The sequence below is a fragment of the Lycium ferocissimum genome, chromosome 4, assembly GCF_029784015.1.
Source record: "Lycium ferocissimum isolate CSIRO_LF1 chromosome 4, AGI_CSIRO_Lferr_CH_V1, whole genome shotgun sequence".
Lineage (NCBI taxonomy): Eukaryota > Viridiplantae > Streptophyta > Magnoliopsida > Solanales > Solanaceae > Lycium > Lycium ferocissimum.
In genome coordinates, this window is record NC_081345.1 from 29408301 (window position 1) to 29436203 (window position 27903).

The 27903-nt window shown below is 34.2% G+C and overlaps 3 protein-coding genes across 4 annotated transcripts; 1 reads left to right on the forward strand and 2 right to left on the reverse strand.

The window, feature by feature from the left end:
• Window positions 1-859: 859 nt before the first annotated feature.
• Window positions 860-4681, forward strand: LOC132052177 (exocyst complex component EXO70A1-like). Of its 2 annotated transcripts, none has more exons than XM_059443574.1 (2): window positions 860-3167; window positions 4500-4681. In XM_059443574.1, the coding sequence occupies exon 1, from the start codon at window positions 1168-1170 to the stop codon at window positions 2986-2988; it is 1821 nt and encodes a 606-aa protein (XP_059299557.1). In that variant the 5' UTR covers window positions 860-1167; the 3' UTR covers window positions 2989-3167; window positions 4500-4681. The 2 variants fall into 2 exon arrangements, with proteins under 2 accessions (XP_059299557.1, XP_059299556.1); XM_059443573.1 differs by lacking the exon at window positions 4500-4681 and adding an exon at window positions 3309-3531.
• A 1386-nt stretch (window positions 4682-6067) lies between these two features.
• On the reverse strand, window positions 6068-10482 carry LOC132052178 (sm-like protein LSM1B). The gene is made up of 5 exons (XM_059443576.1): window positions 10075-10482; window positions 8206-8274; window positions 8013-8128; window positions 7835-7897; window positions 6068-6584 (listed from the first exon to the last, which is right to left on the reverse strand). The coding sequence occupies exons 1-5, from the start codon at window positions 10133-10135 to the stop codon at window positions 6507-6509; spliced, it is 387 nt and encodes a 128-aa protein (XP_059299559.1). The 5' UTR covers window positions 10136-10482; the 3' UTR covers window positions 6068-6506.
• Window positions 10483-11956: 1474 nt separating this feature from the next.
• Window positions 11957-17382, reverse strand: LOC132053916 (protein NEGATIVE GRAVITROPIC RESPONSE OF ROOTS-like). Its single transcript, XM_059446009.1, has 5 exons — window positions 17347-17382; window positions 15108-15161; window positions 14924-14996; window positions 13365-13981; window positions 11957-12756 (listed from the first exon to the last, which is right to left on the reverse strand). Exons 1-5 carry the CDS (start codon window positions 17380-17382, stop codon window positions 12526-12528), a joined length of 1011 nt encoding a protein of 336 aa, XP_059301992.1. The 3' UTR covers window positions 11957-12525.
• Between the last annotated feature and the right edge of the window lie 10521 nt (window positions 17383-27903).

A 27903-nucleotide genomic window follows, 5' to 3' on the forward strand; every position in this document is an offset into this window, starting at 1 on the left:
AGTATAGTTGGCACGAAAATCAAAACATATTTTACAAAGAGAATCAGAATACATCATCAGCATAGCATTATCTTTATCAACATAGTCAAATTCCATATATATATATATTAGCTTAACTTTCAAGGATACATTATGTGAAATGCTATGTAAGTCGGATTGTATTTGATAAACATACTTGAGGTAAAGTTCAGGGGTTTATATAACAATGACTTATTGAGATCTAAAATAGAAAAAAAGGGCAAGTTTGGGGGCGCGAAGAACCCTCTAAACTTGTCTTTTTTTTTTTTTTTTACATGACCTCAATTAAGTGTTGCTCCTGAACTCAATCGTCAATGTGTCTATCAAACACAATTGGACTTGCATAGTATTCCATCTTCAATGTAGCAACATGCTAATATATATTCTAATTTTGATTATGCCATCTTTTAGCTAAGATTAGCAGCAATTGAGAGGGGGAAAAATAGTAGCTCTTGATTAAGCCGGTAGCGGAAAAGCAGAACCAGAAATCGACACATCCATAACCTAAAAAATAGCTTACGGCACGCCTACAATATTACTCCACCTCATTTTCTCAATTTAATTTCTGCTTCTAATAAAAATCAGATTTAAGGGGTTTGATAGACACATTTGAAGACGAGTTCATGAGTTTAATAAAAACAATACTTAATTGAGATGTTAAAATAAAAAAAGATAAGTTTAGAGGTGCATATGCATTAAGCCTTTAAAATATTTCAAAATTTCGATTTATCTCCCATTCAAAATGGCGAAATCGAAAGGATAACGGTGCAAAGTGAAATTTACTATACCTATATTCTCCCCTCGTTGTCCAGTAAAGACAGTGTGCGCATATATAGGACAACACTTCTGCACACCCTATCCACGCATTTCTTTTCCTTTATCCTTTAAATAAACTAAATTCTAAAACCCACTTTAATCGACCATCGGAATATTCAAATGATTCCTTCGCCGGTGAAAATCATTAATTTTAGTCCATTTTCATACAGTAGAATAAATATATATTTTAAATTTCACAATAGTACTCATTATTAATACCACCATTACAAATACAAATTGTATCACTTAGCCTCTCAAATTCACCCTCATCTTCATTTCCTCTCTAAGCTCACACACAAATTATTTTCAGACATTTCAAAGGTGAAATTAATAATGGAACCGCCAGGAAACGACGTCGTTGCATTTGCGTTTGAGTCAGCTGAGAAAATAATACTCCGTTGGGATTCAACAGCATCAGAAGATTCTCGTGAGAAGATGATCTTCGCTGGCGATCGCATCGAGATCGAACGTTACCTCTCAGCCGTTGATGAAATCCAACGGTCAATGGAATCCGCAACACTTTCAGATGATCAAAACAAAGTCAATAGTGCGATCCAGATCGCTATGGCTCGTCTTGAAGACGAGTTTCGTAATATTCTAATAGCACATACAACTCCAATGGAAGCTGAATCACTAACTGACACGTGTCCTTTACCTGAAGAAGAAGAAGAAGAATACGAGGAGGAGGATAATGTTGACTCACCGTTGACTACTAAGGAGTTTGAGCATCAAGAGAGCCATAGTAGCTGTAGTTATCGATCTACGAATAGTATTCGTGAGATCGATCTAATGCCTGGTGAAGCGATTTATGATCTTCGACGTATAGCTGAGAGAATGATTTCAGCTGGATATCTTAGGGAGTGTATTCAGGTGTATGGCAGTGTACGTAAGTCTGCTGTGGACTCAAGTTTTCGACGTCTAGGTATAGAGAAACTGAGTATTGGAGATATTCAGAGGTTAGAATGGGAAACACTGGAAATGAAAATCAGGCGGTGGATAAAAGCTGCAAAAGTGTGCGTTCGCATACTTTTTGCTAGTGAGAAGAAATTATGTGAGCAGATTTTTGAAGATTTGGGAACTGCAACTGATGATGCTTGTTTTATGGAGACAATTAAAGGTCCAGCTATTCAGTTATTTAATTTCGCTGAAGCTATTAGTATTAGTAGAAGATCACCTGAGAAGTTGTTTAAGATATTGGATCTTCATGATGCTTTATCGGATTTGTTGGTGGATATTGAGATTGTTTTTGATTCGAAATCATCGGAGTCGATTAGGGTTCAAGCTGTAGAGATATTATCTAGGTTAGCTGAGGCTGCTAGAGGGATATTATCGGAATTTGAAAATGCAGTGCTTAGAGAACCTTCTAAAGTTCCTGTCCCTGGAGGGACAATACATCCTTTGACTAGGTATGTTATGAACTACATAAGTTTAATCTCGGATTACAAACAGACTATGTCTGAATTGATTGTGTCAAAGCCGACAACGGGGTCTAGGTATTCTAGTGATCCTAATACCCCTGATATGGATTTCGGGGAACTAGAAGGGCAGACCCCGTTGGCGCTTCATTTGATTTGGATTTCTGTGATTTTGCAGTTCAATTTGGAAGGTAAGTCTAAGTGCTATAGGGATACTTCATTGGCGCATTTATTTATGATGAACAATGTACATTATATTGTTCAGAAGATTAAAGGGTCGCCTGAGTTAAGGGAGATGGTTGGGGATGATTGTTTAAGGAGATTAACAGGGAAATTCAGACAAGCAGCTACAAACTACCAGAGATCAACCTGGATATATGTTTTGCATTGTTTGCGAGATGAGGGTTTACATGTTAAAGGCAATTTTTCATCTGGGGTGTCTAAGAGTGCATTGAGAGAGCGGTTTAAGACGTTTAATGCTATGTTTGAAGAGGTGCATAGGATTCAATCCACCTGGTTGATTCCGGATACTCAGCTCCGAGAGGAGCTGCGTATTTCTATATCCGAGAAGTTGATCCCAGCTTATAGATCATTTCTCGGAAGGTTCAGGAGTCATATTGAGAGTGGAAGGCATCCGGAAAACTATATCAAGTATTCCGGTGAGGACATTGAGAATGCTGTCTTGGATTTCTTTGAGGGGTACCAAGTTCAACAACACATAAGAAGAAGATCTCAGTGAAAGGATATATGTTTCAGTAATTAGAATTTTAGGACATTCGTTGAATTTTTTTGTGTAGTCATTTAGGAGCTGAGGTTTTGGCATTCTGGAGTTCATGTATTGTCGCGCAAAGCAGAAAATTTTGGGAAGATCAGCTGTATCTATGATAGTCTGCGCCTCTGCCTGAATGCTCCTGCCCTGTAAGCGCAGTGTTGTTGTATTTCTTTCATATGTTAGATTTTTATCTTATTTTGTTCATATCTGAATTTGTGCGTTTGCTTTTACTCTGAAATGTTCAAGCCATTAAAATCATGAGAACAGAGTTTCATTTATCATTGTAGGTCACCCTCGGAAGCCTATGCCTCTTATCAGGTGCTTAATATAGTCTGAACATTGAAGGCAACATTCCCAAGGACAATATCCCTAACAACTGAATTCTTTGAAGCAAACTAGATTTTCAAACTCCATTAACAATATCATAATTTATTGTATTTCACTTGCTGTCTTCTTACTGCTTATAAGTTAAAAGTTTTTATCAGTGAAATGAAAACAGTTACATCATGATTCTCCAACTGTAACACTGGAAGTCCTTGTGGCATGACAGTTTGCCTGTGTATTTGGTAAAGCATAAACAGAACCTACCGACCACTTTGATTGTTTAATACTCTCAAAACATGAATGCTTACCTTATCTCAAAATGAAAGAACATAGAGTGATATTCTCTTGTAAGCTAGAAATTGAACACTTAACACACGTATTTGAAAAAGAGAAGCAGAATTCGAACTCTGAAAAATTTGCTATATTCAGAACATAATAGAAGTGGATACTTCCTGCTTGCTTACAAGGAGCATTTGTGTTAATGAGCTCGCTGAAGTGGTTCAGATTGTTAGTTTCCAAATGTATCATCTCTTGCAGTCCTGTTCGAACTTTCAAGTGTCCTAAACGTGAAAGTCAGACATAAGTATATCATCTGCAGTTCCTGATAACCACATGTAGTTTTTATTGACAAATAGTTCTTGGATTTAACTATGTTTTCAAGAGAGATAAAGTTAGACTCAGGGAAACCAGTTTGGTGCTGATTTCAATTTTTTTTTCCTTCGCATCACGTTCCTTATCTAGTGATTGTTCCAACCTTTCCACATCTCTTCATTAACGTTGTATTCCCTGAAATTTCCTTTGCATTCCATGATGGTACCTCTTAGACTAAGAAGTTAGCTGCCATATTCCTTTTCGCTGGTCTTTCCTAGATGGGACTTGAGTCTATTCATACATACTGCATAAAAAACATGCGCTATAGGTGATATGTTCTCTTTTTTTTCAAGCACATTAGTCTAGTACTTTTGGGAAAAAAAAAAAAACTCCTCGTTTCGGTTCAGAACTCTTCCTACATTACCATGTTCAGGAAAACATGATTATTTTGTGCTCTGCTTCTGTACATTTTGAAGGGTCAAATAAGGCTGACGCTTGGTCAGCCATTGGTTCTAGTTTGATTCATCAATGTTCAATTTTCAACGGTCTAAGTTTGTTTTCAGCCGCCAATTCCAAAAGCTGTGGTACACAAAGATTCAAATGTATACTGGGGAATTTTGATGGAACAAGTCAGAATGATATGACAGAGAAATCTTCCCTAGCTTCTTGTAGGTTTGGTGAATGAACAAACACTTCACAAGATAAAGGTATAAAGAACTTGGTTTGTCGACCCCAATATGGAAAATTCATTGTTAAATTGATTGTCTTCTCTCTTTTGTGGATGTTACTTTGCCACATCACCATAAGGGGCCATTTGGTTACGAGGATTAGGGGTTAGTTATCCTAGTATAAAATTTGGGATTAAATTTGTCTAATGTTTGATTGTGGCTATCAACTAAAATGGGGATAAAATTTATTCCAAAATCATAGGATTATCTATTCCATATAGAAGGTGACATTATCTATCGAGGTTGTAATCCCAGGATTATTATTCTCGGATAACCTTATTTTGAAATCAAAAGTGTTTGTGTACAATTTTTGCATTTAAAAGACAATTGCAGGTAATTCTCTATACAAACGTTAATCGGTTATTTACATATTCAAGAGCTAGTCCTCTTTAGTTTCTAAATTCTGAATTAACGAAAGATAAGGAAGAATGAGGATGAAACATCAAACAAGAACAGGGAATTAAGACCCGTGAATTTAAATACGTTCCTTCTAAGTAAATGGGTCAGAAAGCATGGACCAGTCAATTATGTACTACTTGACTTTGTTCTGGTAAATCAACTTTGCTGTTTCCATTAAATATTTTAAGTGAGTTAAGGTGAATTTTAACATCAATAAAGATGTCTGACGTAAAATGGAAGACTTGGAAATTCTAGAATTGAATTGGAAAGCGATCACGTCTTTGAATGCTCTATTTATTTCCTAGCCTAAATCACTGACCAGCAAGACCTCGACTAGTACAACGAAAAGGTCTATGTCAACATGGAAGACTTGAAACTCTAGAATATTCTTGATGCATTTAATCAATTAACCATGATAAATAAGATTTAGTGTAAATATTGAATGTGGATACATATTTGGAAATAAACCAAAGAGAAGAGTACTTTCTTATCCCTTTCGTTGAGTTCTTTCTTTTTCTTATAATAAAAAAAAATTAAACTACAGTTCCAATTTTATCATTCTTTCTGGCCTACCAGGTGGGGAGTATAGGGATTTTAAGGAAGCCTCTTATTAGGGAATCAAACCATTATCAACAAGATAAAAGTTTAGGTAATCAATCAACGAGAAGAAAAAACAAAATCTTTTGACTAAAGATTAATATTGCACATAAAGGTCAACCTACATGTACTTTTCCTTTGTTTCTTTTGCTCTACTACCCAAAATAAAAATCTTCTCGTCCCCACCCTTCCAAAACACATTCATTAGTATTAAAGAACTTTCAACAAGGGCTAAATTATTGTCTGAATTTGGACGGTCAACTGCTGAAATTCAAGCTCATGTTACATTACATGTGATGCCCATCGGAGACTAGTGAAGCATTCAAAAAAGAAAAAATCACATGACCAATTACCTGAAAATTAAAAAAATTCTGACGCAATGCAATAAAATAACACATACAGAAACATAAATAAAATTAACTGTTATTTCAACAGGATAAAATGCTGAATCCAGATTTCAGTCTATACAATCAACCATAGAAGTTTACGTTCTTTAAGACTAAAATAAGAGAACAATGGATCACTTTTTCACCATCTTCATAGTCTAGCATTGTCCAAACCATCAACAGGTAGAATACCTGTACTACCAGGAAGATGAGAGAACCAACCATACTCGAACATCTAACAGAGGAAACATAAAAAGATAATAGCAATAGCAACTCTGTTCCCACCCCAGCAGCAATGATGTACTGTAGATGTTATGACGAACACTTACAGATGCAAAGTACAGCCAGTGAGAAGAGAAATTGATCCGTAGTTACTTTTTGCAACCACCAAGCAACCACGTTAATATTTGCGGAAGGCTTGGCATGATTTCCAAGCAAAACCTGGTATGAGCAAGAAACTTCAATCCATATCAAGGAATTCCATCCTCTTTCGCATTGTACCTTTAAGATCCGTAGCCTCCCTTTCTGCTTTTTGGGCCTGATATCCAGAATTAGACAGAATAAAAAAGAGTTAAAACTCAGATGATATCTCGATAATACACATGAAAGCAGATATAACATAAAAGGCTTAGCAAACATTAATATACATCACTATTGTATGATATTCAATTAATAACGGATTTAGTTAATTCATGAGTTTCAAGAATAAAATTTCAGAGTATGGAATTCAAGCTTTTACTATATCTCGTTCAAATAATGGGGAAGGGCCACTATTGAATTACTGGATCGGGGCTGCGGAGTTTTATGATATCAAATATGTGTGTGTTTTATCATTTAATAGATTCCATCATCCAATCACTACAGCAGTGTTTTTATTAAAAAGAAAAAAGGATCCAGCGGGCAGATAGGAAGTGCAAATGTGCAAAAGAAGGGGACTAGTTAAAAAAAAGGGGCAGCCAGGTGCACTAAGCTCCTGCTATGTGCGTGGGGAAAAAAAAAAAACCAGAGGGCAATCGACTTTTAACAGCCAGTGTCTAGTAGGAACAAGCTGAAAGCCTCCTCTCAAAGATTCATGGGTGCATAATTTCTCTACCAGAGGATCACTCAAGCCCATTTTCAGAAGAAACGAAAGCAGAGTTGAGGTCTTGGACATCATTATAGAGTACTAAGTACAAAGATCATCTATCTTTTATAACCCTACAATGTTTCTAAGAGGGACACCGTAAAAGCCAAAATAACAGAATAACTCCTCCTTATCCTGTCTTGTATTTGTTTATTTATTTATTCTTTGGGGGTGGCAGGGGGCTTTTCTAACTTCTGATGTAACAAACTTTACCACTACGACACTAACTTCTTGTAGATATTTTTCAGAAAAACTGACAAAGGTAATGCTATTCTTTTTTTTGAGAATGAATTTTTTTTTGAGAATGGTAATGCTATTCCTTTTTGTTGAGGCACCAGTTGACACAAACTCTTCTAGCTTTGATCTTTGCAAGCAAACAATTATTTGAGAGATTTTACCAGAAACGGATCACGTACAAAATGAAAAAAGGTAAATGCTCTTCAGCAGATCAACACAAATTTAAAGCCCACTACAATTACATGACTATTTCACAGTATGGCATATTCAAATATTCTAACAGTGAAAACTCAGATTAGGAGTTAAACAATGCTAACAAAAATTTAAACCTAGTTGCAAACAAATGGCGGACCCATGGCATTCTCATGTTCCAACATGAACTTCATTACACATTTACATTAGTCAGATAAAGAGCAATGGGGTCATACCCTTCTTATCTCAGCTTCTGGGACACGAGTCATGTGGGGTGGAAGTTCCTCCTTATCTACATCCTTATCAATCAGAACAAAAAATATGAGCAAAGAGTTACAGGATACCAAGTAGAAAAGAAACTCTCATTTAAAATGAAGGGGGGAGGGGGGTTGAGAGAGAGAGAGCAATGCATACCAACTCGCCAATTAACACAACATTTTCCCCTCGGATAATATAAAGACCTAACGGAATATCACAGTAGATTTCACCAACAATAACACGCTCACATGCACCTTCTAAAACAGCATTAGCTACAAAAAGCAGAGAAGATTCCCTTCAGCTGGTTAATTATAGCTGTGAAACTGAAGTTATGACAAGAGAAACCTACCAAATTGGTCAAAAGAACGAAGTGTCCCCAAAAGCTTTCGCCCATCTCGCAGCAATACGAGAAGTTTCTCTGTGAAGGATATCAAGTCAAAGTAAGAAAAGAAAGAAATAGTGCCTATGGAGCTAAAAACAGGATAACTTACGCTATAAAACTATGACAACTTGTCTACTAGCTTGCTTGATACGAATAGTAATATGAATTTCCCTACACTTAAAAACATTTATAAGCAGCTTTCCCCGTGATACATTCTGCCCCCGAAAAGTCCTAAATTAGATGCTAGGCCCTTTTATTAACAACCCCATCAAGGGTGCAAAACAGCAAATTGTTCAGTTTATAGCCTATGCAGGATTAGTAGTCGAACAAAATACAAGAAATCAGTTAGAAAAAACTACTTCTATTGATGTGGATTTGAATGAGTTACTTCTCCATATCATTGTATCTGGAACACAGTTCTAGTCAAAAGGCGTGTAAGTTTCTTGAAGCAAGTGTTGAACATTTTACTAGGAAAAATTGATAATATCAGAGGGGGGAAAGATAAAGAACAAAGCTCACCAAGCTAGATCATTATGATATAGCGCTTAAGACAACAACGCTTATACCAATATCCTTATTTCGTGGATTTCCAACAGTCAGTTCTCTACCCTTATCAAATGCTGGCCACCCTCAAAATTAAGAGCCTGTTTGAAGGACACCTTTTGTGCAATCAAATATGAACAGTGGAATTACCCAGAGTACCTGCTACCTTCCACCAACAGCGGCACCGGGTAACTTTGTCCACCAAGACTTGGACAGGTGGAAAGAAATTACCTAGTGTTTTCCCCTGGGATTTGAACCCAAGACCTCATGGTTCTCAACCCACTTCATTGACCACTAGGCCACATCCTCATGAATTACATTGTAGTTACATTATGACAAACAAAGGTGTATGTAATTACTATATTGTATAATTATTACCCTAGTAATTATACTAAATCTGATTGCAATGAGTTCTTCCAAACAGGCTCTAACAGGATTGTCGTTCCTCCATCATTCAAGATCAGACAAGTGCTAGGACTAAAGAGAAAAGAATGAAATCATTCTGAAGCAGTATCTTTATACCGTTTGATTCTCAAGGTATCTCATGATTCTCATCTCCCCGTTTGATTTTCTTAGGCTGAGAAAAGAATTTACTCTTTCAACATCTTCCAAGATATTTTCTACCTTCAAGAGGAGAGATTTCACCCCCTCGTTTGATTTTCATAAGGAGAGGAAAATATTAATCTTTCAACATCTTCATAGTATTCTGTCCTTCCATCAAGGAAGGTGGTTTGATAAAAAAATACAAACATTAATTTATGAGCTAAGAAAATAGAAAGAGATCATAAATGTGTTATTTGAATTCAAGTAGATCAAACTAATCCAGCAAGGCTATTCCTTTTCAATAGACAACAACTAAACAGGCACTTAAACCAGCAAAACTGATTAAAAATTAAGCCTTTATGCGCTCATGTAGCCACATCAGATAATCTCAACGGAATTCTAAGTCAAAAAAACATAGCTTGCATCAACAAAATTTATATCAGAGTAAAGATCCATTAACAGAACCTCTAAACATGCAATTAAACGACAGCCAAAGATCCAAGAACCAGTTGGCACAATTAAGTAAGAACACACCCATTCTGAACATTACATCAAGATCAAGAATTTATTAACAAAAAAAGACTTAAACAACTGACAGGAACATATTAATTATTTGTATCAAACAACTAAGCATCAATACCAAATTAGTTGGGTTCTGTTACATGAATCCTCCATATCCATTCTGTTCTATTTTACTAGACGAAAAGAAGCCAAAAACACAATGAAGCATTAGAATAGAAAGGAACTCACTATCAAGATAGCTAGCAAGAGAAGTAGAAAGATAGATATCTTCTGGACCTGCCCACGACATTGATGTTATATAAGCTCACAATTTAGCTTTTTCGGTGTCCCAAAAATAACCGAAAAAATTTCCTAATTGCAATTCAAATTGCATTGACAGCTCAAAATTACACACCCCTAACAAGGCACTTCACTCCAAACACAAAATAAACCCTAATTCTAAAACCCTAATATATGGAGAAATTTGAAAGGAATGGACTTGTTGACTTTTGGTTGTTTTTCAGATCTGAAAATCCATAACCCTAATTTTGGCCTATCCCCAATTATGGGGTGGAGCTATACAGAACGTGAGAAGTCACTGCTTTTCTATTTTTACTTTTTTTTTTATTTTCATTGACCCCTTGAAATATTTTATTTTCTACTACGATTAATTGATTATGGCCTCCAACCTTTTTTTGTTTTTATTTTTATTTTTTATCTTTACGTTTTGTTGTTAAAAAATGGACTTCTTGTTACTTTATCTCCGGTGTTGGTGAACTTCGTATGAATAAATGATTCCAATTCCGAACAAATATGCTATATTCACAACTAACCATGAAATTGAGGTGTAATTGATAAACGTTTGAGATCAAAAGGCTAATTTGTACCATAGTTTTCATGAAATATTATATGTGATACCGAAATAGTTGTGCAATACATTGTACTGCTAACAACTTTGCGGTACAAAATTGTTTTAAGTAAATACAAAAGCAATTAAAGGATAGTCTATTTAGCTTACATTGGCAGTGGCTATAATAGTATTGGGATTAGAGACAAAAAAAGTTTTCATTTTGTGCGCCATGAATAGCTTTGACACACCGAATGGAAAGAAAAAAGAAAAGAAAAGGAGTAGCTTCAACATATTTTGTACTTCAAATAGGGTGAAATCATCCCCCCCCCCCCCCCCCCCCCCCCCCCCCCCCAAAAAAAATCAAATTTCCCACTTAACTTTGAATAATAGACATTTTTCCTCTTTTGTCCTATGCAATATCTATTTCGCCCTTGTTATTTTCAATCCTCCATATTTGTAATACCTTTTTATATTATATATAATGTTTATTTTTTAAACCTAGGTATTTATAGATTCTTATTTAAGTTTATTAACATTATAATAATACTTTTATGAATTTCTCACAAAATCTAATTATCTTTTGTGATTGTTATTTAATATTATATGTATTAAGTATGTGTATGTGTATGTACATGCATATTTAAGTTTCACTTCTGTGTTATTCTCTATTGTCTATATAAATAAACAAGTGTTAATTGTCATTAATGGAATAATTCTTATATTGAAATATATTTATAAAGTTAGTATAGCCTGTTATTCTCACTTGTATAATTAGATGCTGGAGTTTGATTATTATTAATATTATTTTGATTCTGCTAATTTACTTCATTATAGAACATCATAAACTTATATACTCAATTATCATTTATCACTTCTTTTTCGCCCAAAAGATAGTGTTTATTATTTAAAGGAAATTTGTTACATAGATTAAAAAAAATAGAAAAATATCATGATTTTAAAGAAGTAAAAAAAAAAGAAGATAAAAATTGATAATGTAAGGGTAAAATAGGCATTTAAAAAAGTCAATTAGGATTGGGGGGGGGGGGGGGGGGGATGTACATCGTTCAAAATTGAGGGGGGAGTTTGATTTTTAAAGCAAAGTTGAAGGGTGTAAATGATTTTCACCCCTTCAAATATGAAAGATGGGCACGATAGGAAAAATCGGCCATTATGTTGAGGGCTTTATGTCATGTAATTAATAGGCAAAAAGAGGTATTCTAACAAGTAATACCCAATCTCATTATATAGTTTTATATGTTACTTTTATTATTTAATTTATATAATTTTATATGTTACTTTTATTATTTAATTACTATTATCGTGATTGAAGGAACAATCTTTTAGTTCCATTTTTCCCGTACTTTATTCAACATGAAAAACAATTGTTAATGTGGATAGAGCGAGGAGGGGAAATTAAGTAAAAGTGGAAAAAGCTCTCACCTCCTTTTACTAGCATACAATGGACTTAATCTCTCATATATAATTATACTTAGGAAGTATGGAATAGTTAGTACTAATCACTTGAAACAATGGGTAAAACCAAAAATAAGAAGACTAGAAAAAGATTATTCTTTTTAACTAGACATCTGAAAAAGATAAAAGCAAAAAAAAAAAAAGAGTACAATATGCAAGATTCTTCTGTGACATTACACAACATGTGTTGAATCTATCGGTGGATAAATACAACCATGAAAAAAATAAGAAAAAGAAGAAGTATCCTGCCAAAAATAAAAATAAAACTAAAAAAAAGAGAGATTATTCTTTGAACATCCCATTTAGGCAGGGAGGTTTGTCAAATTTCCAGAACAATAACTGCAAAATAAGAATAAGCACTTGTTAAGTACTAGTGATTAAGCTAACAACATTAAAATGCTTGTTTTAATTAAAAACTTACTACTACAAAATAAATTATACTCACAATCAGAATCAGTCTTGACCCACTTAGATCCATGACAGGTTTTCTCCCGTTTCTTTTCCTCTTCCTCTTCCTTTGGTGCACATCGGTCCTCTAAATATCTCTTTGTTGATACTCGACCGGCATTTTGTGGGTTTATTTTCTTTGAAAGTATAGTCCTTAAAAGCTGCAAAATAAATACCGTTAAAACATGAGTTGTTAAAGAAAAAATAATACAAAATTGCAAATATTAACACAAATAACCAGATATATACATGCTCATGTGCATATTGAAGGTGGAAATTAATTGAGTTTATAGTCTGTGTACTGACAATTACAATGTTAACAATTTTTACACTATGGCTCATAGGTCGTTTGATCAAGTTTATGGGAAGTTAAAAAGTGTTTTTTTTAAAAGTGTTTGACTAAGCCTTTCGAACAAATAAGTGTTTTGAGTAGTATTTTACTTCCATAGAGAAATACTTTTGGAACAATGACCAAACACATATTATTGCTCTAATATTGACAAATATGTCTTTCAAATTGATTAGTCAAACAAAAATTGCTACTTTTCATAAGTACTCTCTCGAAAAATAATGCACTCTTCAAAATAAACTGATTCTAAAAGTTTGGCCAAGCAAAGTATTAGTGAACCTACAATAACATATGTAACTATCCATATCAAATTTGCTATAGCATAATATTAAAACTAGAATAATAAACCATTATAACCCGTTTAATTGCACAAATTAATAGCATAAAAAAAATATTGTGCATAACTTAAAATTTATTTACCTTCTCCATTCTTGATTCGGGAAATGTGTCTCGTAAACTAGGAGTAGGAGCAAAACCACTTGAGCAAACAAACATTTTCTTGAGAAGAAACGAAACTGATTTCATCCCATTTACTTTCTTTTTATTTGTCTTGCAAACATGGTCCTTGCATCTCCCAATAATTGCTCTAATAGTCCTATCAATTTCTTCCTCATCCAGATTTTCATAAATCTCCGAATTGGTACAACTAAATCTGCTGGAAGTCCTACGATCAACTTCCAAACTTGAAGGACAATTAAGGAATCTGTCCAATGGGAGATCACCATCCTTTCTGTCTTCAGCAACTAATTTATTAGCTGCAGGCTTTTTTGATAATAGCTTTGTTAATTCTTTTTGTAATTTGCCAACTTCTTCAGGGGTGAATTCTGCTAAATCTGGAGAGGAACTTTGCTCATTGTAATTTTCCTCTGAGATTTCATTTTCATGATCTTGATTTTGTACGTGTTGGGTGGTCTCTGATTTTGCATTTAGAGAAGTGCTGGTGGTACCAAAAGTTCCAATGGCTAATAATGAATCAGGCCAACCGTTGAATTCTTCGTTGCGAGGTTCTTGATTTGTCCGATCTACGATAGTTAAACAAGAGAGTTATAAACCTAACCAATTTTCTAATTAAGCCAACTTAGATCTGTAGAATAACTAAGGTTTAATCGAAAACTAAAAAGGGACTACCGGACAAAGAGGTTAATTACTCCATCTGTCATTTTATTTTAAGTGTCTTAACTTGACTAAACAAGAAATTTAAAAAATAAGAATGACTTTTGTAATCTTGTGATTTATAATTAAAGATAGGTATAATGCCCTTTGAATTTTATGATTTAAACATGTCATACACACGATGTTGGAATAAAAGATTTAGTAGTACGAAATATGAAAAATGACATTCCATCCGCCTCTGGACTTGAAGGAACGGAGACATTCCAGCATGTTCTCCAATTTCGAAATCTATTGTCTTCTTGGTCGGAAGATATATGATGAAATCAGCTAGGAGAGAATATAATGAACAAACCCCTCCATGTATGCCGTTGTCTAAGCAAGCTTGCTATATGCATTTTAGGACTAGTTAGGATTTACTGGGAATCACTAAACTCCATTTCTAGCATTTTTGTAGCCAAACACTACTTTTGTCGTATCAGAAAACAAGCTGGTCGGGTCATATATAGTTGGATTGAACCGTATTTATGTATAGTTAGGAATGCTCAATTGAACTCACAATTTTTTTTATTTAGATCATGAATATATACATGACAATTAAACTCTGAAATTAGTACAAAGATTATATTTTGAACAAATAAAAGACAAAATCTTGAGTCTATTAATACTAAAACCTGGATCTATATCAACATTTGGCCATGCACTTTTGTATGTAAGGGTTTAGAATCTTACCTCCTAAACTTAATTCTAACTCATGTGATTTATGACAAGTAACACGGTAAGCTAAGATCACACGCATGTTAGTTTTAGTCCTTAAGAAAAACAGTTAAACTTTACTTTTTTGCTAAAGAAGTGGAAAGAAGGCTTACTTTTGGTTTGAACTCCATTAGGTATTTTGTTCCCTTGTCCACCATTGAACTTATTTTGCATCCAGCTTAAGAACTGCAACCCCAAAAGAACAGTAAATTATACAAACCTCTAAAAGCTAACTAGTAGTACTCTATTTACTTTAGACAAAATTACCATACATATTATTCATGCATGCTTACTAACCTTCATATTTGAAGAAACCTCTCTGTTGATCACCTGTGAAATTGGTGATTTGTGCTAAAGTTGGAATAAAGAGAGAGAATGTAAGTAGAGGTGGCAGATCCTAGAAGCCAATGAGAAGTGAGCTTTGCTAGTTGCTAGTAATAAATAAAGATGAGACTGTTAGGAAAATAAACACACTCTATATGGCTAAATAGAGCAATTAATTGTATTGGTTCAAGTTTCTAAACACGGCACCACCCCTCTTATTTCCCCCCAACTTGATAGCACGTAGTATGTGTCTATATTCATCAATTTAAAGCTGTCAAAGCCATAGAGGGTACCATGCAATTGTAAGTCTCAAATACCAAGAGATCTATGTACACAGTACCAACTAGGCTACTTCTAAAAGACATTCTCCTATCTTCTTATATGGACGAAAAATAAACCACGCATTTTTTCACTTTATAGTATAAAAACAAACATAGACACATGGGAGAGTGTGTGACCAAAATGTTGAATAAGAAAGGTGTGGAAGTGCTTCAATCCATGGGATTCAACATGAATCCTAATCTTGAGGCATCCTTTTAGGTGATTTTTAAGTATACGAACAATCTCAAAGTAACCATTTGCTATATATCCAACGGTTATGGCCAGGACACGAGTTTATTTCTAGCCCCTTTAATCTTTAGTTATGACCAGTTAAATCACACAATAATAGCTACGTAATTTTACTAGTATCAAATCCCAGTCTAGAATTCTCTTTTCTTGATTGTGTTGAGAGGGTCAAACTTAAGTGCTAAAGATTGACAAATCAATAGACAAGATCTTATTTAATCGAAGTGTTAAAATGTGTCGAGGGAATGCAATGTTATAATATACTTTTATATATTTGTGTATAATTCTCACCTCATTAACATGAACTAATTACCTTTGGGTTTGAGTTAAGTACTCCATGTCCATTTTTCTTACATAAGATTTATTATTATTTTTTAATTTAAATACTTAATAGTGGTATGAGAATATCAAAGAAAAACATAACTGAACATTAATTATTTTCCTTAAAATAGCACATAACGTCAAAACAATAATGAGTTAACTGAGAGATTGTTAATTGTTTACCTTACTTTCAATTGATTTTTTTTTCTTTTCCAAAAATCACTCAAGTTTCCATCTGGAATCTTCAGCGACATATCACACCAAAACAGACAATTACAAAGAGGAGGACCAAACCTAGCCTCTCTAGTGTAGATACAGGTTAACAAGTTTAGCACTTGTTGATCACAGGAAGTTGGAGAGAAACTCCTATACATTTTGAGCTTACAAAAATTGCTATTCACCTAGCAGCTATAATTACAATTAAATGAAATAATCCTTAACAGAAAAATGACCCTTCTTTGATCGGATCCTAAATTTGCAAATTCCCGTATGATCATTCTTCAATGTAGATTTGACCTCACTTAGTAAGAGACTGCTCTAGCGAAGATTAATCTCCTCTTTGTACTTTTCTCAAGATCCCACCACGCCTGTACTTCCCATATTGCCCTTGTTACATACATCCACAATTAATTCAAGCAAGCATGCCATATCTTGGACAGTTGATTACTTGATTAACTTAGCTAGTAACACGACCTATCATAATGAAAAATAGAGTGGACTGGACAGAGAATGAAGAATCAGTGATGTTTATTGTCTTTTAATTTTCCATGTCATATAACTAGCAAAACAAATAGTACTCATTAAGAAAGATAATCCTTTACATTTTTTTTTAATCATATTTCTTGGTCAATTAGTTGTTTTCTTTTCATGTATTGCTTGACGAGTACAGCAGTTACTACTGGAGTTTCTACAAGGAAATCATGATTACAAAAGATTGTAGTGAGAGCATAGGTCTACTCTTCCAACTAGCTACGATGACTAACGTGCAATTTGTTAATATTAAATCAATATCATTTCGTGATATAGACCTTTGTAGTACACTAATTGCTTTTATTCATGGAGATTTGGAGCTAGCTATTGCATGAAGTATTTCCTAAAATATATGGACTATATGTACCAGGGACAAGTAGACAACAAGATCTATTATAGTGCCCAGCTATTCATATCCAACGCCCAGAAGCAGCGCCTCTCAGTTTGGTCTGGTGCTCCAAACTCCACCTACTCAAGGAGCTTAAATTCGAATTTAATTTGATTTCTTAAAGTAAAATTTACATATATAAAAGTACTATAAAATACAATCATTTATAGAAATATGTATACGTACCTTATTCTGAGTATAGAAGTGCCACCAAATAGCCATCAATTGTGCCTTTCTTTTTCTTTTCCTTTTTCTTGTGTTTGTAGGGTAAACATGCACAAATAATAGGGAAGACGTAACTTTACAACAAAATAAAAAGAAAACAAATTAAAAGAACACCAGGTGTCGGGACATCAAAAGCCCATCAAATGATTTCGGACCAACACGTGCACCAAAGAGGTCGGGTTGACTTGGAAGTCAATAGCACCACAACAAATAATAAATCTCTTTGGAGTGTGATTAATTTGAGATATTGCTAATACATTAGGACCCACACTTAATTCTTCCAATATATTTCCTCTTTGCACGGTGCGAGGCTTAGCTCTATGAGAATGAATGATTGGATTTCACCGTTAAACTCTCTTTAAACCATTGTAGATATGATTATTAATTAAAATAAACAGTGGCTTTGTCATAAAGTATAGCATTGTGTCATAAGAAGAAGTGGTTAATGCAGCCTTATATGAGACAAATAAGCATGTGATGTGATCGTATGCCATATCCCCGTGAACGAGGGAAAAATTTGAAAACAGACGCAACCTCCTTGAATTTTCCTAGGCATGACGGTGGGACAGGGCAAGTTCGGGCGGATTGAGCCTTAACCAGTAACATTCTCAACCCGCCCCACCACGCATAAGGGTAAGCCGCCCCGCCCCACATGAGGACAAAACCTTCCGCCTAGCCCGCCCTGTCCCACCCCGTTGGCACTCGCCAACTTGCTATCGCTAAATTTTTCTATATACAAAGTAAAATTACAGTTTTGGCACCTCGCTTTGTAGGAATTTTGTGTGTTTCATCATAATTTCTCAAAGGGAAAAAATGCTGAATTGTTTTTGTACTTTGTGAAAAGGTTTAAATTTTTCTTTCGATGGTAAAAGGTTTCCTTAGCTACACCCTAGCTGTTACTATAATTTTAGCTCAAAATGCCCTTAACCACTTTTCACTAATGCGTCCGCTAAGTCAATAATGCTCTCAAATTCAATTCGTTAGAAGTAAAAATGAAAGCACAAAACGGTTAAAAAATGGACCACAAAATGGTTAAGAAATAGTAATTGCAGAAACTTAAGGATCAGACAAATAAGGGAATTCAGACTAATCGTCACTTATCCCGTCATGTACTTGCTTAGAAGCTTTGTTAATTTAAGATCCCTATAACATCGAGATTAGCACAGTGAAAAAAAGAGAGAAGACTATAGAGAAATTATCACTGTCATCAAGAAGGTTAAAAAGCATATAAAGGCCATGTGGGTGAATTTCTAGATTTCTAGTGACTTGCAAATCTAACCTTATTTCTTGCAATGGGTATATGTGACTTTCCAAATTTGGAAAGTTTTTCCGCCTCGCTTCCATTAAACAAAGGCCCTACGTGATGTGGACCTCTCAACTCCATAAAGTGCCCCAGTTTATTTATTTACTTTAGTATTTATTTATTTTTGTACAGTGCCCCAGTTGCAATATCAATTTGACTAGCTAGCTCGCATTTCATTGGATCTTCTCCTACTTTTCTAGTCTAATTTATTATATTATTCTGATGAACAAACAGTTGACTATTGTGTAAGATAATTATAGCACATTTTTCAGGCTAATCAAGTTGAAAAGAAATTTGACTTAACAAGTACACTAGTAATTAAGAGCCTGTTTGGATGGGCTTATTTTAAACAGCTTATAAAATTTGCAACTTGGTTTTAGATAAGGCTAAATCAAAGCAATACTAATTATTTTTTTGAGCTTATTTTAAGACAAAACGTACAAAAATGACTTTCACCAAACACTAAAAAAAAATTTCAAAAAATTTTTTTATGTTGAATAATTATGTGCCCAATCCAAACGGGCTCTAATTCTTGTTTGGGCTAAGAACAAAAAATTGACTTTAGTTAATTCTTGTATGGGATAAGATGCATTGAGCAAAGAAGCACGATTTCAGCCCACTACATCATAGCCCAAACCCAGACAAGACCAAACGGTTAGCAACTGGGTCATTTGCACGATTGTTCTTCAAAGGCACTGGTGTTTAATTTTTGTCTCTCAAATTATTGATCTTTAATTTTATCCTTCGCCTAATACTATGAGGTTGTGGGTTTGAACATCGGATCAGTAAAATAAAAAAAAGAATTTCGGAAGGCAAAGGTTTGTAGCAAAATTAGGCCTATCCGGACAAAAGTTAAGCCTTAAGATAAACTTTTACCCAAAATTAGGGTTTAAGGCAAACCTCTGCCTTAAGGCCTAACTTTTGCCCAAAATTAGACCTATTCGGGCAAAAGTTAGGCCTTAAGGCAAACTTTTGCCTCCAAAATAGACAAAGACTCAACTGCAATGCAAGCACATTTATTTATTGTTGCTTGTAACTAAAAGTTATAATTTTACCTGATTATGAGGCTGCCATTTTTAAAAAGGACAAATTTTAGTCATTGTATTGTAATTAATACTAGATTGTGGTCTGTTTGCTGTGAGTTTTTGTTGAAGATATTTTACCTTGATTATCATGTTTTAAATCATTTTCTACTAGGGCAAGGATATGGTTGGAGGATAAGAGTTCTATTTCTGAGTATTAAAGGATCAGAATAGTGTTTAAGTGGTAGTAAAGCAGATGATGTAGAGTAGGAGTTGGTACATTTGTGATGAAATCATTTTATAAGGTAGCAAACTCTACCTTCTCTGCCTGCTAAGGTAGAGTTTCCAGTCAAACTCTGCCTTATCAAGTAGAATTTGAGGCAAACTCTACCTTAACGCACAGTTTGAAACTCTGCCTCAAGGTAACAAAACTCTGCTTGAAGGTAGCAAAACTCTACCTTGCGATTTTTTTTTTAAAATTTTTGACTGAGCGGGATTTGAACCCGAAACCAAGAGTTTTTTAGCGAAGGGCAAATTTTAAAGACCACCAATTTGAGGGACAAAAATTAAAGACCAGTGCCTTTGAAGGACAATCCGCGCAAAAAAATGTTAGCAACTTCTCAAAGCCCGAACTCGCATAAGACCAAATTATGAACAAGAGTTCGAAGTTAGATGAAACTTGACAGTATAGTTAGCAACTCTTCAAAATAAAAAAGTTAGAACAATTAAGGCAAACTTACAGATATAACTACTTTCTATGAGGATCTTACCATTAGTAGCTACCATTTTCCAAATTACAATTTGTAGCTTACTTTAAGCAAAGCTGTGTATTTCGCGTGTATTTGAGCGAGACTTTCCCCTTGCCCGTCCAGGTTCGAACCCAGCCAACAACATTACTTGTCTTACATATTTTTCCTAGCTTCTTCTCCTTGTATTTGAGTGTATTTCGCCATAATATGTAAGAAAAGAAATGTTGTTGAGGTCTGTGTTCGAACTGGGCGGGCATTCACTCCAACTTTAATATTTTGTAGCTACGAATGGTAATTTACAAAATCACTGTAGCTACTAAATATAAATAAATTAAAAGGTAGTTATTATCAATAATTATCTCTTAGAAGAAGCTACACCAAGTAAAAATTTCAAAAATTTAATCTAAATAACTACCTGTCCAAATTCCAATAGCTTAAATTTAAAAATTGCAAACGGATGTATAATGTATGAATAAATAACCGTCTATAATGAATATATAATCTACGACTCTACGTATACTAGTTAGGGAAAGTACCAACTGGCTATATTTATAAAAATGCCGAAAAATTAGCCCGGATGGTAAGTTATTCAACCATTTATTAATATTTAACCACCGTTTGAAAATGCAATTAATAAGCGATCACTTTTAACGCGGAAATAATATCTGAATAAAAATACCCCCTAACTAAAACACGGAACAACTCTAGCACACAATACTGAAGTTTGAAAATTTGATAAATTGAACTCCAACATAATATGCATGAAGGTTCAAATCTTACCTTACTAATTCTAGCGAGGGAAGTGACCATTAATTAGAACATAAATGCCATGCATTTATTTGTTTAGTGCAACCCCTAATATGAGCAAGTATTTTTCATGTCGCTATATCTGATCTAGGGATACTAGATTTAAATAAGAAATCAAAATTTTCTCTCTTGATCATTTGGGTTTGCTAAGAGTAGCTAAGTGTGCCTATTACGTATTATCTATAGACTTAAAACCGTTGCTAAGGCTTCGTTATTGGAAGTAGTTGTAGTTAATAAGGGTGACTAGTGCAAGTCACTTAGTTCTCTCATTCTAAAGAATATTTTCATTTATTTATTTCCTAGATTAGTATTGCTTAATCCACCTTTTGTCACGAAAGAACTAATGTTAATTGGACTCCTAAGCAAATTGAAAAGTAATTATCAATCCTTCAATCATCTCTAAGCAACTCGCAATAATTATTGGATTATAATATTATCGAAGAGTGATCCACCTGATATGACTTATGGGAAACACACACTCATCGAATATATAATTATTGCCATGTACTATACGTTAATTATCAAAAAATATGTTTTTAACTATAACATGTTGGCCACCAGTTCATAAATTATGATTTACATTACAATCTCTAAATAAGTCACGCTTCTTTCTTAATTTCCTTGTTCTTGGGGACTGGTACAATGCTTATTTGATTCGGTCAAAAATCTACTACTACGACTGCGGATGGCTTGAAGTTATTCTAAAAATTTAAATTAATAAATTTGGAGCACCATAAAACAATTATTTATCTTGTGATAGTGCATATGAATATATAATATGAAATAAAAATTCTATTAAAATGAAAATTGGTCAATTAGAAATGATTAAATTATATGCGAGGACAATGCTAATGATCCTGAGATTAATTAGTTCCAATAATAGATGTATGCTTCATACAACTTGCTTGAAAGGTATATGTCTCGTATCTTCTCTCTTCGTTTTTTAAATCCTCTATATTGTATTTCACAATGTTTGATGATAAGTATCAAATCCTCCATATTTTATTTCATAATTTTGGGTGTTAAGTATCTTCATTATAGAATATCCTATTGCAAAATTTCAAATACGAAAGTGACTTTTAACTGATAATATAAAAATGTATTACATAAATAGAGGATTGAAAAAAGCAAGGTTGAGAAATGTATTACATAAATGGAGGATTGAAAAATCAAGGGCGAAATAGTCCAAGGATAGAGAGAGGAGGTGGGGGAAATATTTTTAAAGTAAAATGAAGGTTCTAAAATTATTATTAATCTTACCTTAAAACAAAAAACTAATCTCAATTGCAAAGACAGCTACTAATTTAGCAGATGACTTGATATGTCTTACTGTAATATGTATGCTAATATCATTGACCATATAATTAGAACATTAAATAAAGCATAACATACATTTGCCACGAATTTCTGATCTTTTCAGCTTGATATATAGACTACTTGAAAGAGCTACAGCTCCTACTCCCTAATGTAGTTTCGTTTATGCTTTTTTTAATCATTTGCCATGTAAAATTTACTGGCTCCACTAATTTTGATTTGCGTTGGATAAATCCATTGACGAGCGAGTAAAGTGCTTCTTACTAAGAAGATTTTCATTTTTCGAGGTCTAAGGGATAGTTAATGATTAGATTTAAAGTTGGTGTGAATGAGAAATCAAAGAAGGAAAATGAAGTTTCAAAGCAAAGTTCTCTTGATCATTGGTGGAAAGTTTGCTTTAAGAGTAGCTCTTAAAGGGTTAAGTGTGCGGATTTTATTGGATTTTTGGTCAAATGATTTGATTGATAATCTTTTTGGACCAAATTTATTTAAAATTTTTTTTTAATTTTGGGAAAATGTTAATTTGTTAAGCGGAAATTAATTAAATAAGGCGTTCTTATTTTTTAGAAAAAAGGCATGGCCTTTTCGGAAGCCTTTAGTCCTGTATAATTCGAGGCTATATAAGGGTGAAACTAGCGAGAAAAAACAAGTCACTTAGTTCTCTCATTCTCGAAAGAATATTTTCGACAGTATATCCTATATCCCGGGAGGAAATTTATTTAAATTTTAAGGACACACGGTGAATTACGTGGTCTCGATTTCTTAGATTACATATTGCTTAATCCACCTTTTGAACACGGAAGACAACAAGCTTAAGGAATTTAAACTAATGTTAATTGGACTCCTAAGTTACATAAAAATTGTCTGCGTAAAATAAAACAAACTTGTAGTAATTATCAATCCTTCAATCATATCTCAAGTATACTACGTACGATTTCTTAGCAACTGTTATTTCCGCAATAATTATTTTGGATTATAATATTATCGAAGAGTGATCCACCTGATATGACTTATGGGAAACACACACTCATCGTTATCAATTATGGGATGCGTTGGAAAAGAAATATGAATTAGTTTACGTTTTGGACTACAAAATGGTAGACCAATTATTGTTACTATGTTACTATACGTTAAATCTAATTAATACCTTTAAAAAATATGTTTTTAACTATATTACATTGTGATAGAGAAGTTGCCTGGAAGGACTTCAAAAATTACTTGAAACAGTTCGAAAAGATGATGGAAGATCTTCGTTTACAGGTTGAGAATCGAGGAAGATACAAATGGGAGATCAACCATAGGGAGCACTAAATGAAAAAGAGGAAAAAGCATCGGGACCAAGGCTTCTGGTTCGAGGAGGTTATGACTTGTCGTATGTTGTTGCAACCTAGTGGGACTGGTACATTTGTCTTTGATGAGAAGCCTTTTGCTTTTGATTCGGTCATATAAATCTACGAGATTGAAGGTTCTACGAGATGACCCAGAGTAAAAACTCCAATTAGGAAAAAAGAGGACTTCTAGTGAAGAACGGTTTTAAATGTGTTTATGTTTTTTAATAAGTTTTTAATGTAATGGTTGTTGACCTTAAAATGATTTAATTCACGTTTAATCAATTATAAAACCTTGCGAAAAATGATTAGTTTGGAAGTATTGCCTAAGTTTGAATGCAATCATCAAAATGTCAAACAATAAGTATGTTAAACATCCTATAAGTCGGTTGAAAGGAATTCAAGTCCTTTGCTTAATATACGATATTTGTGACATAGTCAATTCCATCTCGCGGTGGAAAGAAGTACTTTATAACTTTTATTGACGATAGTACTCGATATTTACGTTTATTTACTTAATAGTTGAAGCAAAATGAAAATTGAGACTCAAAAAGATTAAAATGATAAGGAGTGATAGGGGCGGTGAATATGAATCTATTTTGAACAAATATGTTTGGAATATGGCATTATTCGTGCTAATAATCGGAGAGGAAAAATAGAACATTGAAAGAAATGATGAATGCCTTGTTAATAGTTCCAACTTGTAATTAGATGTATGCTAAAACAAAATCTATACGAAAAGTGGAAAGGAAGGAAGCCCGATTTGGCTTGAAAGTGTGGGGGTGTTTGGCCAATAAGTTCCTAAACCCAAAGGGTAAAAATAGGACCTTCTCGTTGATTGTGTTTTCATAGGATATGCCACAAATATATTCGAGAAAATTATACGGTAATTTCACAGTATAAAAGGGAATGTTCTAGCCAAGAATCTGACCTCGGGAAGAAACAAAGGAAAATATGAGAAAATCAAGACTCAAAGGACGATATTTTATTTCATTTTTGTTGGAAAATGCCTCGAACTTTCAAGTATCGGAAGTTCAATGTTTATAGTGAGATAGAATCCATATTGAACAACCATACTTGGGAATTGGTTGATCTTCCCCCGGGGAATAAAATTTCAATGGATTTTGCGAAAATGTGGACTATTGATAAATATAAGGCAAGACTAGTTGTTAAAGGGTTTAGACAACGAGAAGGTCTTGATTACTTTGATACGTACTCGCGGTAACAAGGATTACATCTATTCGGGTGTTAGTAGTGTACGGTCTTGAAATCCATCAAATGGATGTGAAAAAAATGGAGAGTTGGAGGAAGAAATTTACATGGAACAAGAAGGGTTTTGTAGTTCCGAGGGAAAGAGAAGAAGGTGTGTCGACTTGTTAAGTCTCTTTATGGGCTAAAACAAGATGGCATGCAAAATTTGACCATACGATCTTTGTCAAATGGATTCAAGATAAATGAGTGTGATAAATGTGTCTATATTAAGAACACTCGAACCACAGTCATTGTTTGTTTATACGTGGATGATATGTTAATAATGAGTAACGACATTGCTAACATAAATGCTACTAAGCGTAGTAAGTTTGATATGAAAGACTTAGGAGTTGCCGAAGGAATTAAAATCCATAAGACTCCTCAAGGTCTAGCATTGTCTCAATCTCATTATATTGAAAAAGTACTTGAAAAGTTCAAGTATTTGGACTTTAAAGTTGCAAAGACGCCAATTGATTTTTAAAGAATAAAGGTGAAAATTGGATTAAGTGTTGGGAAGTTTGATGTATATACTGCAAATTGCGTGTGCTATAATTATTAGTTTTTATTTGAAACATACTCACTTTGCTTTGCATTATAACGGGTATCATAATGGATCACGGTTCAAGCGAAACTAAATCCACAAGTGGATACGTTTTATTAGGTGGGAGTGTCTTGGTAGATGTATCTGATGGAATCAAGAAACATAAAATTTCTTAAAGATATTCCAGAACTCTCCTATATGCATACATTGCGGAAAGATAGGAAGCCGGGAGCGTTATGTACAACGGAAAGTCTCGTCACATACGACGAAGACATAAAAGACAAGCTAGTGGTATTATACAATCGACTATGTTAAGTCAAGAGATAATGTGTCGGATCCGCTAACTAAAGGCCTAACTGAGAAGTGGTTGAAAGATCGAGGGGAATGGGACTATGGCGAGGACAAGTCATCGTGGCGGTAACTCTACCTGTGGAGATGATCTAGGTTAGATAGTCATTAATGACGGTTCACATTGTCATAATAACTTTTTGGTCCATTCTTGATGAGACAAACGATAAAGCATTAAGGCTTTTTAATGGTTTCTAAGTTTAAAGTATATCAAATAGTGTATAACATGACACTTGAATCCACGTAAGTGTGAAGTGTCTTCCAAGGAGAATCTCTTTCATGAACCGGGAAGTGTTATATGAAACGAACAAAACAATGAGAACCAAGACGGTTAAAGGGTTAATTGTGTGACATATGGTTGTCTAGGTATACACAAAGCTCGACGGTTCAAAGATATCAAATCTACCGAATGTAGCTACGGAAAGTTCAAAGAGAAATCTACTTATCCGGATACGATTAATCCTGTGCTTACGAATTTTTTGTCATGCATTTTTCATTTAGCCATTCCCCGTTCATGTGGGGGATTGTTAAAGCTAGTTAATGATTAAAGCTAGCTAAGTTGGTGTGAATGAGAAATGGAGGAAGAAGACAATAGAAGGAAAATGAAGTTTCAAAGCAAAGTTGCTTTGTACCACATTGGTGGTAGAAAGGGAAAGTTATGTGCTTATATTAGAAAGCACTTCTTCTAGCTCTTAAAGGGTTAAGAAGAGGGACTCCCCTCGCGCCGTCGTCGTCGCTCGGCTCGGCTTCGGCTTTGGATTTGGATTTGGATTTGGATTTGGTCAAATGATCTGATTGATTGATAATCTTTTTGGACCAAATTTATTTAAAAATCAATCTTCATTTTCTGAAATTATTTTTTAATTTCCGCGGGAAAAATGTTAATTTGTTAACTGGAAATTAATTAAATAATTCCCAACGTTCTTATTTTTCAGAAAAAGGCATGGCCTTTTCGAGAGGCACCAAACCTCACGAGCATGTCGAAGAGGCATAATTCGAGGCTATATAAGGCGAAATGCCTCGTTTCGATAGCGAGAAAAAACAATTTTCGTGCATTAAAAATTCAGTGTACGCAAATAAAACCTATTGAGTCATAGTGTGATTTCGTTCCGGAATTTGAGTTCGTCGAAGTCGTAGGCGTTTGGTACCGCCACTCTGATTATATCGTTATATCTGGGAGGAAATAATCCACAACCTCGGGTACGGTGAGGGGGTTAAATTCCTTAAGGACACCTTTGATGTGAATATGTCTCGGATTTCTTCAATTCTGTGAATTTTTCAACGTTACATACTTTTTGTTTTTTTTTGTGTTTGTTTGTCTCTTCTTCTTACTGGTTTCCAGTTTCTCGTTGTGGTTACTGTTTTTCTACAGATTTGAACACGGAAGACAACATTTGAATCATACCATCAAATGTTTTGATGGGTATGCATTTATTGTTTGAGTGTGCCGAAAGAGGACTAGAATATGATAGATCTCACACTTTTAAATGACCGACTTATAAATATTCTTTGGGTCTTCTAATAATAGAATTATTTATACTGATGATATATACTAGAATTCTTTATACTGATGATATATATAACTAATTAAACTCTATATATGATTATCAAAGCGAGGTAACAAGAAGCTTGATTAAGGTCACATGCACTTGAAACCTGACCACCTCTTTAGTTTTCTTTCTTTATTCGAGAATAAGTATGGACTCTGAAAACGCAAGAACATTGACCTGAAAATTGATGGAACTTGTTGGGCAATGATTAATTGGTTAATGGAAACTATTGGATAGAATCGGAATTGTTAGCGAGAAGACCTTTTGTCAGTGTTCCAAAAATTTCTTCTACATGATGCTACTTA

Bases quoted from the DNA above. Each gene is read 5' to 3' on its own strand.
- LOC132052177 (XM_059443574.1), top strand. From the start codon at position 1,168: ATGGAACCGCCAGGAAACGACGTCGTTGCATTTGCGTTTGAGTCAGCT.
- LOC132052178 (XM_059443576.1), bottom strand. From the start codon at position 10,135: ATGTCGTGGGCAGGTCCAGAAGATATCTATCTTTCTACTTCTCTTGCT. The intron at 8,275-10,074 runs GTGAGTTCCTTT...TATCCTTCACAG, and splicing joins TCTTGCTAGCTATCTTGATA to AGAAACTTCTCGTATTGCTG. The intron at 6,585-7,834 runs GTATGACCCCAT...TCTGGATATCAG, and splicing joins CAGAAGCTGAGATAAGAAGG to GCCCAAAAAGCAGAAAGGGA.
- LOC132053916 (XM_059446009.1), bottom strand. From the start codon at position 17,382: ATGGCTATTTGGTGGCACTTCTATACTCAGAATAAG. The intron at 15,162-17,346 runs GTACGTATACAT...TTCCAACTTTAG, and splicing joins ACTTCTATACTCAGAATAAG to CACAAATCACCAATTTCACA. The intron at 13,982-14,923 runs GTAAGCCTTCTT...TATAACTCTCTT, and splicing joins TAATGGAGTTCAAACCAAAA to GTTTAACTATCGTAGATCGG.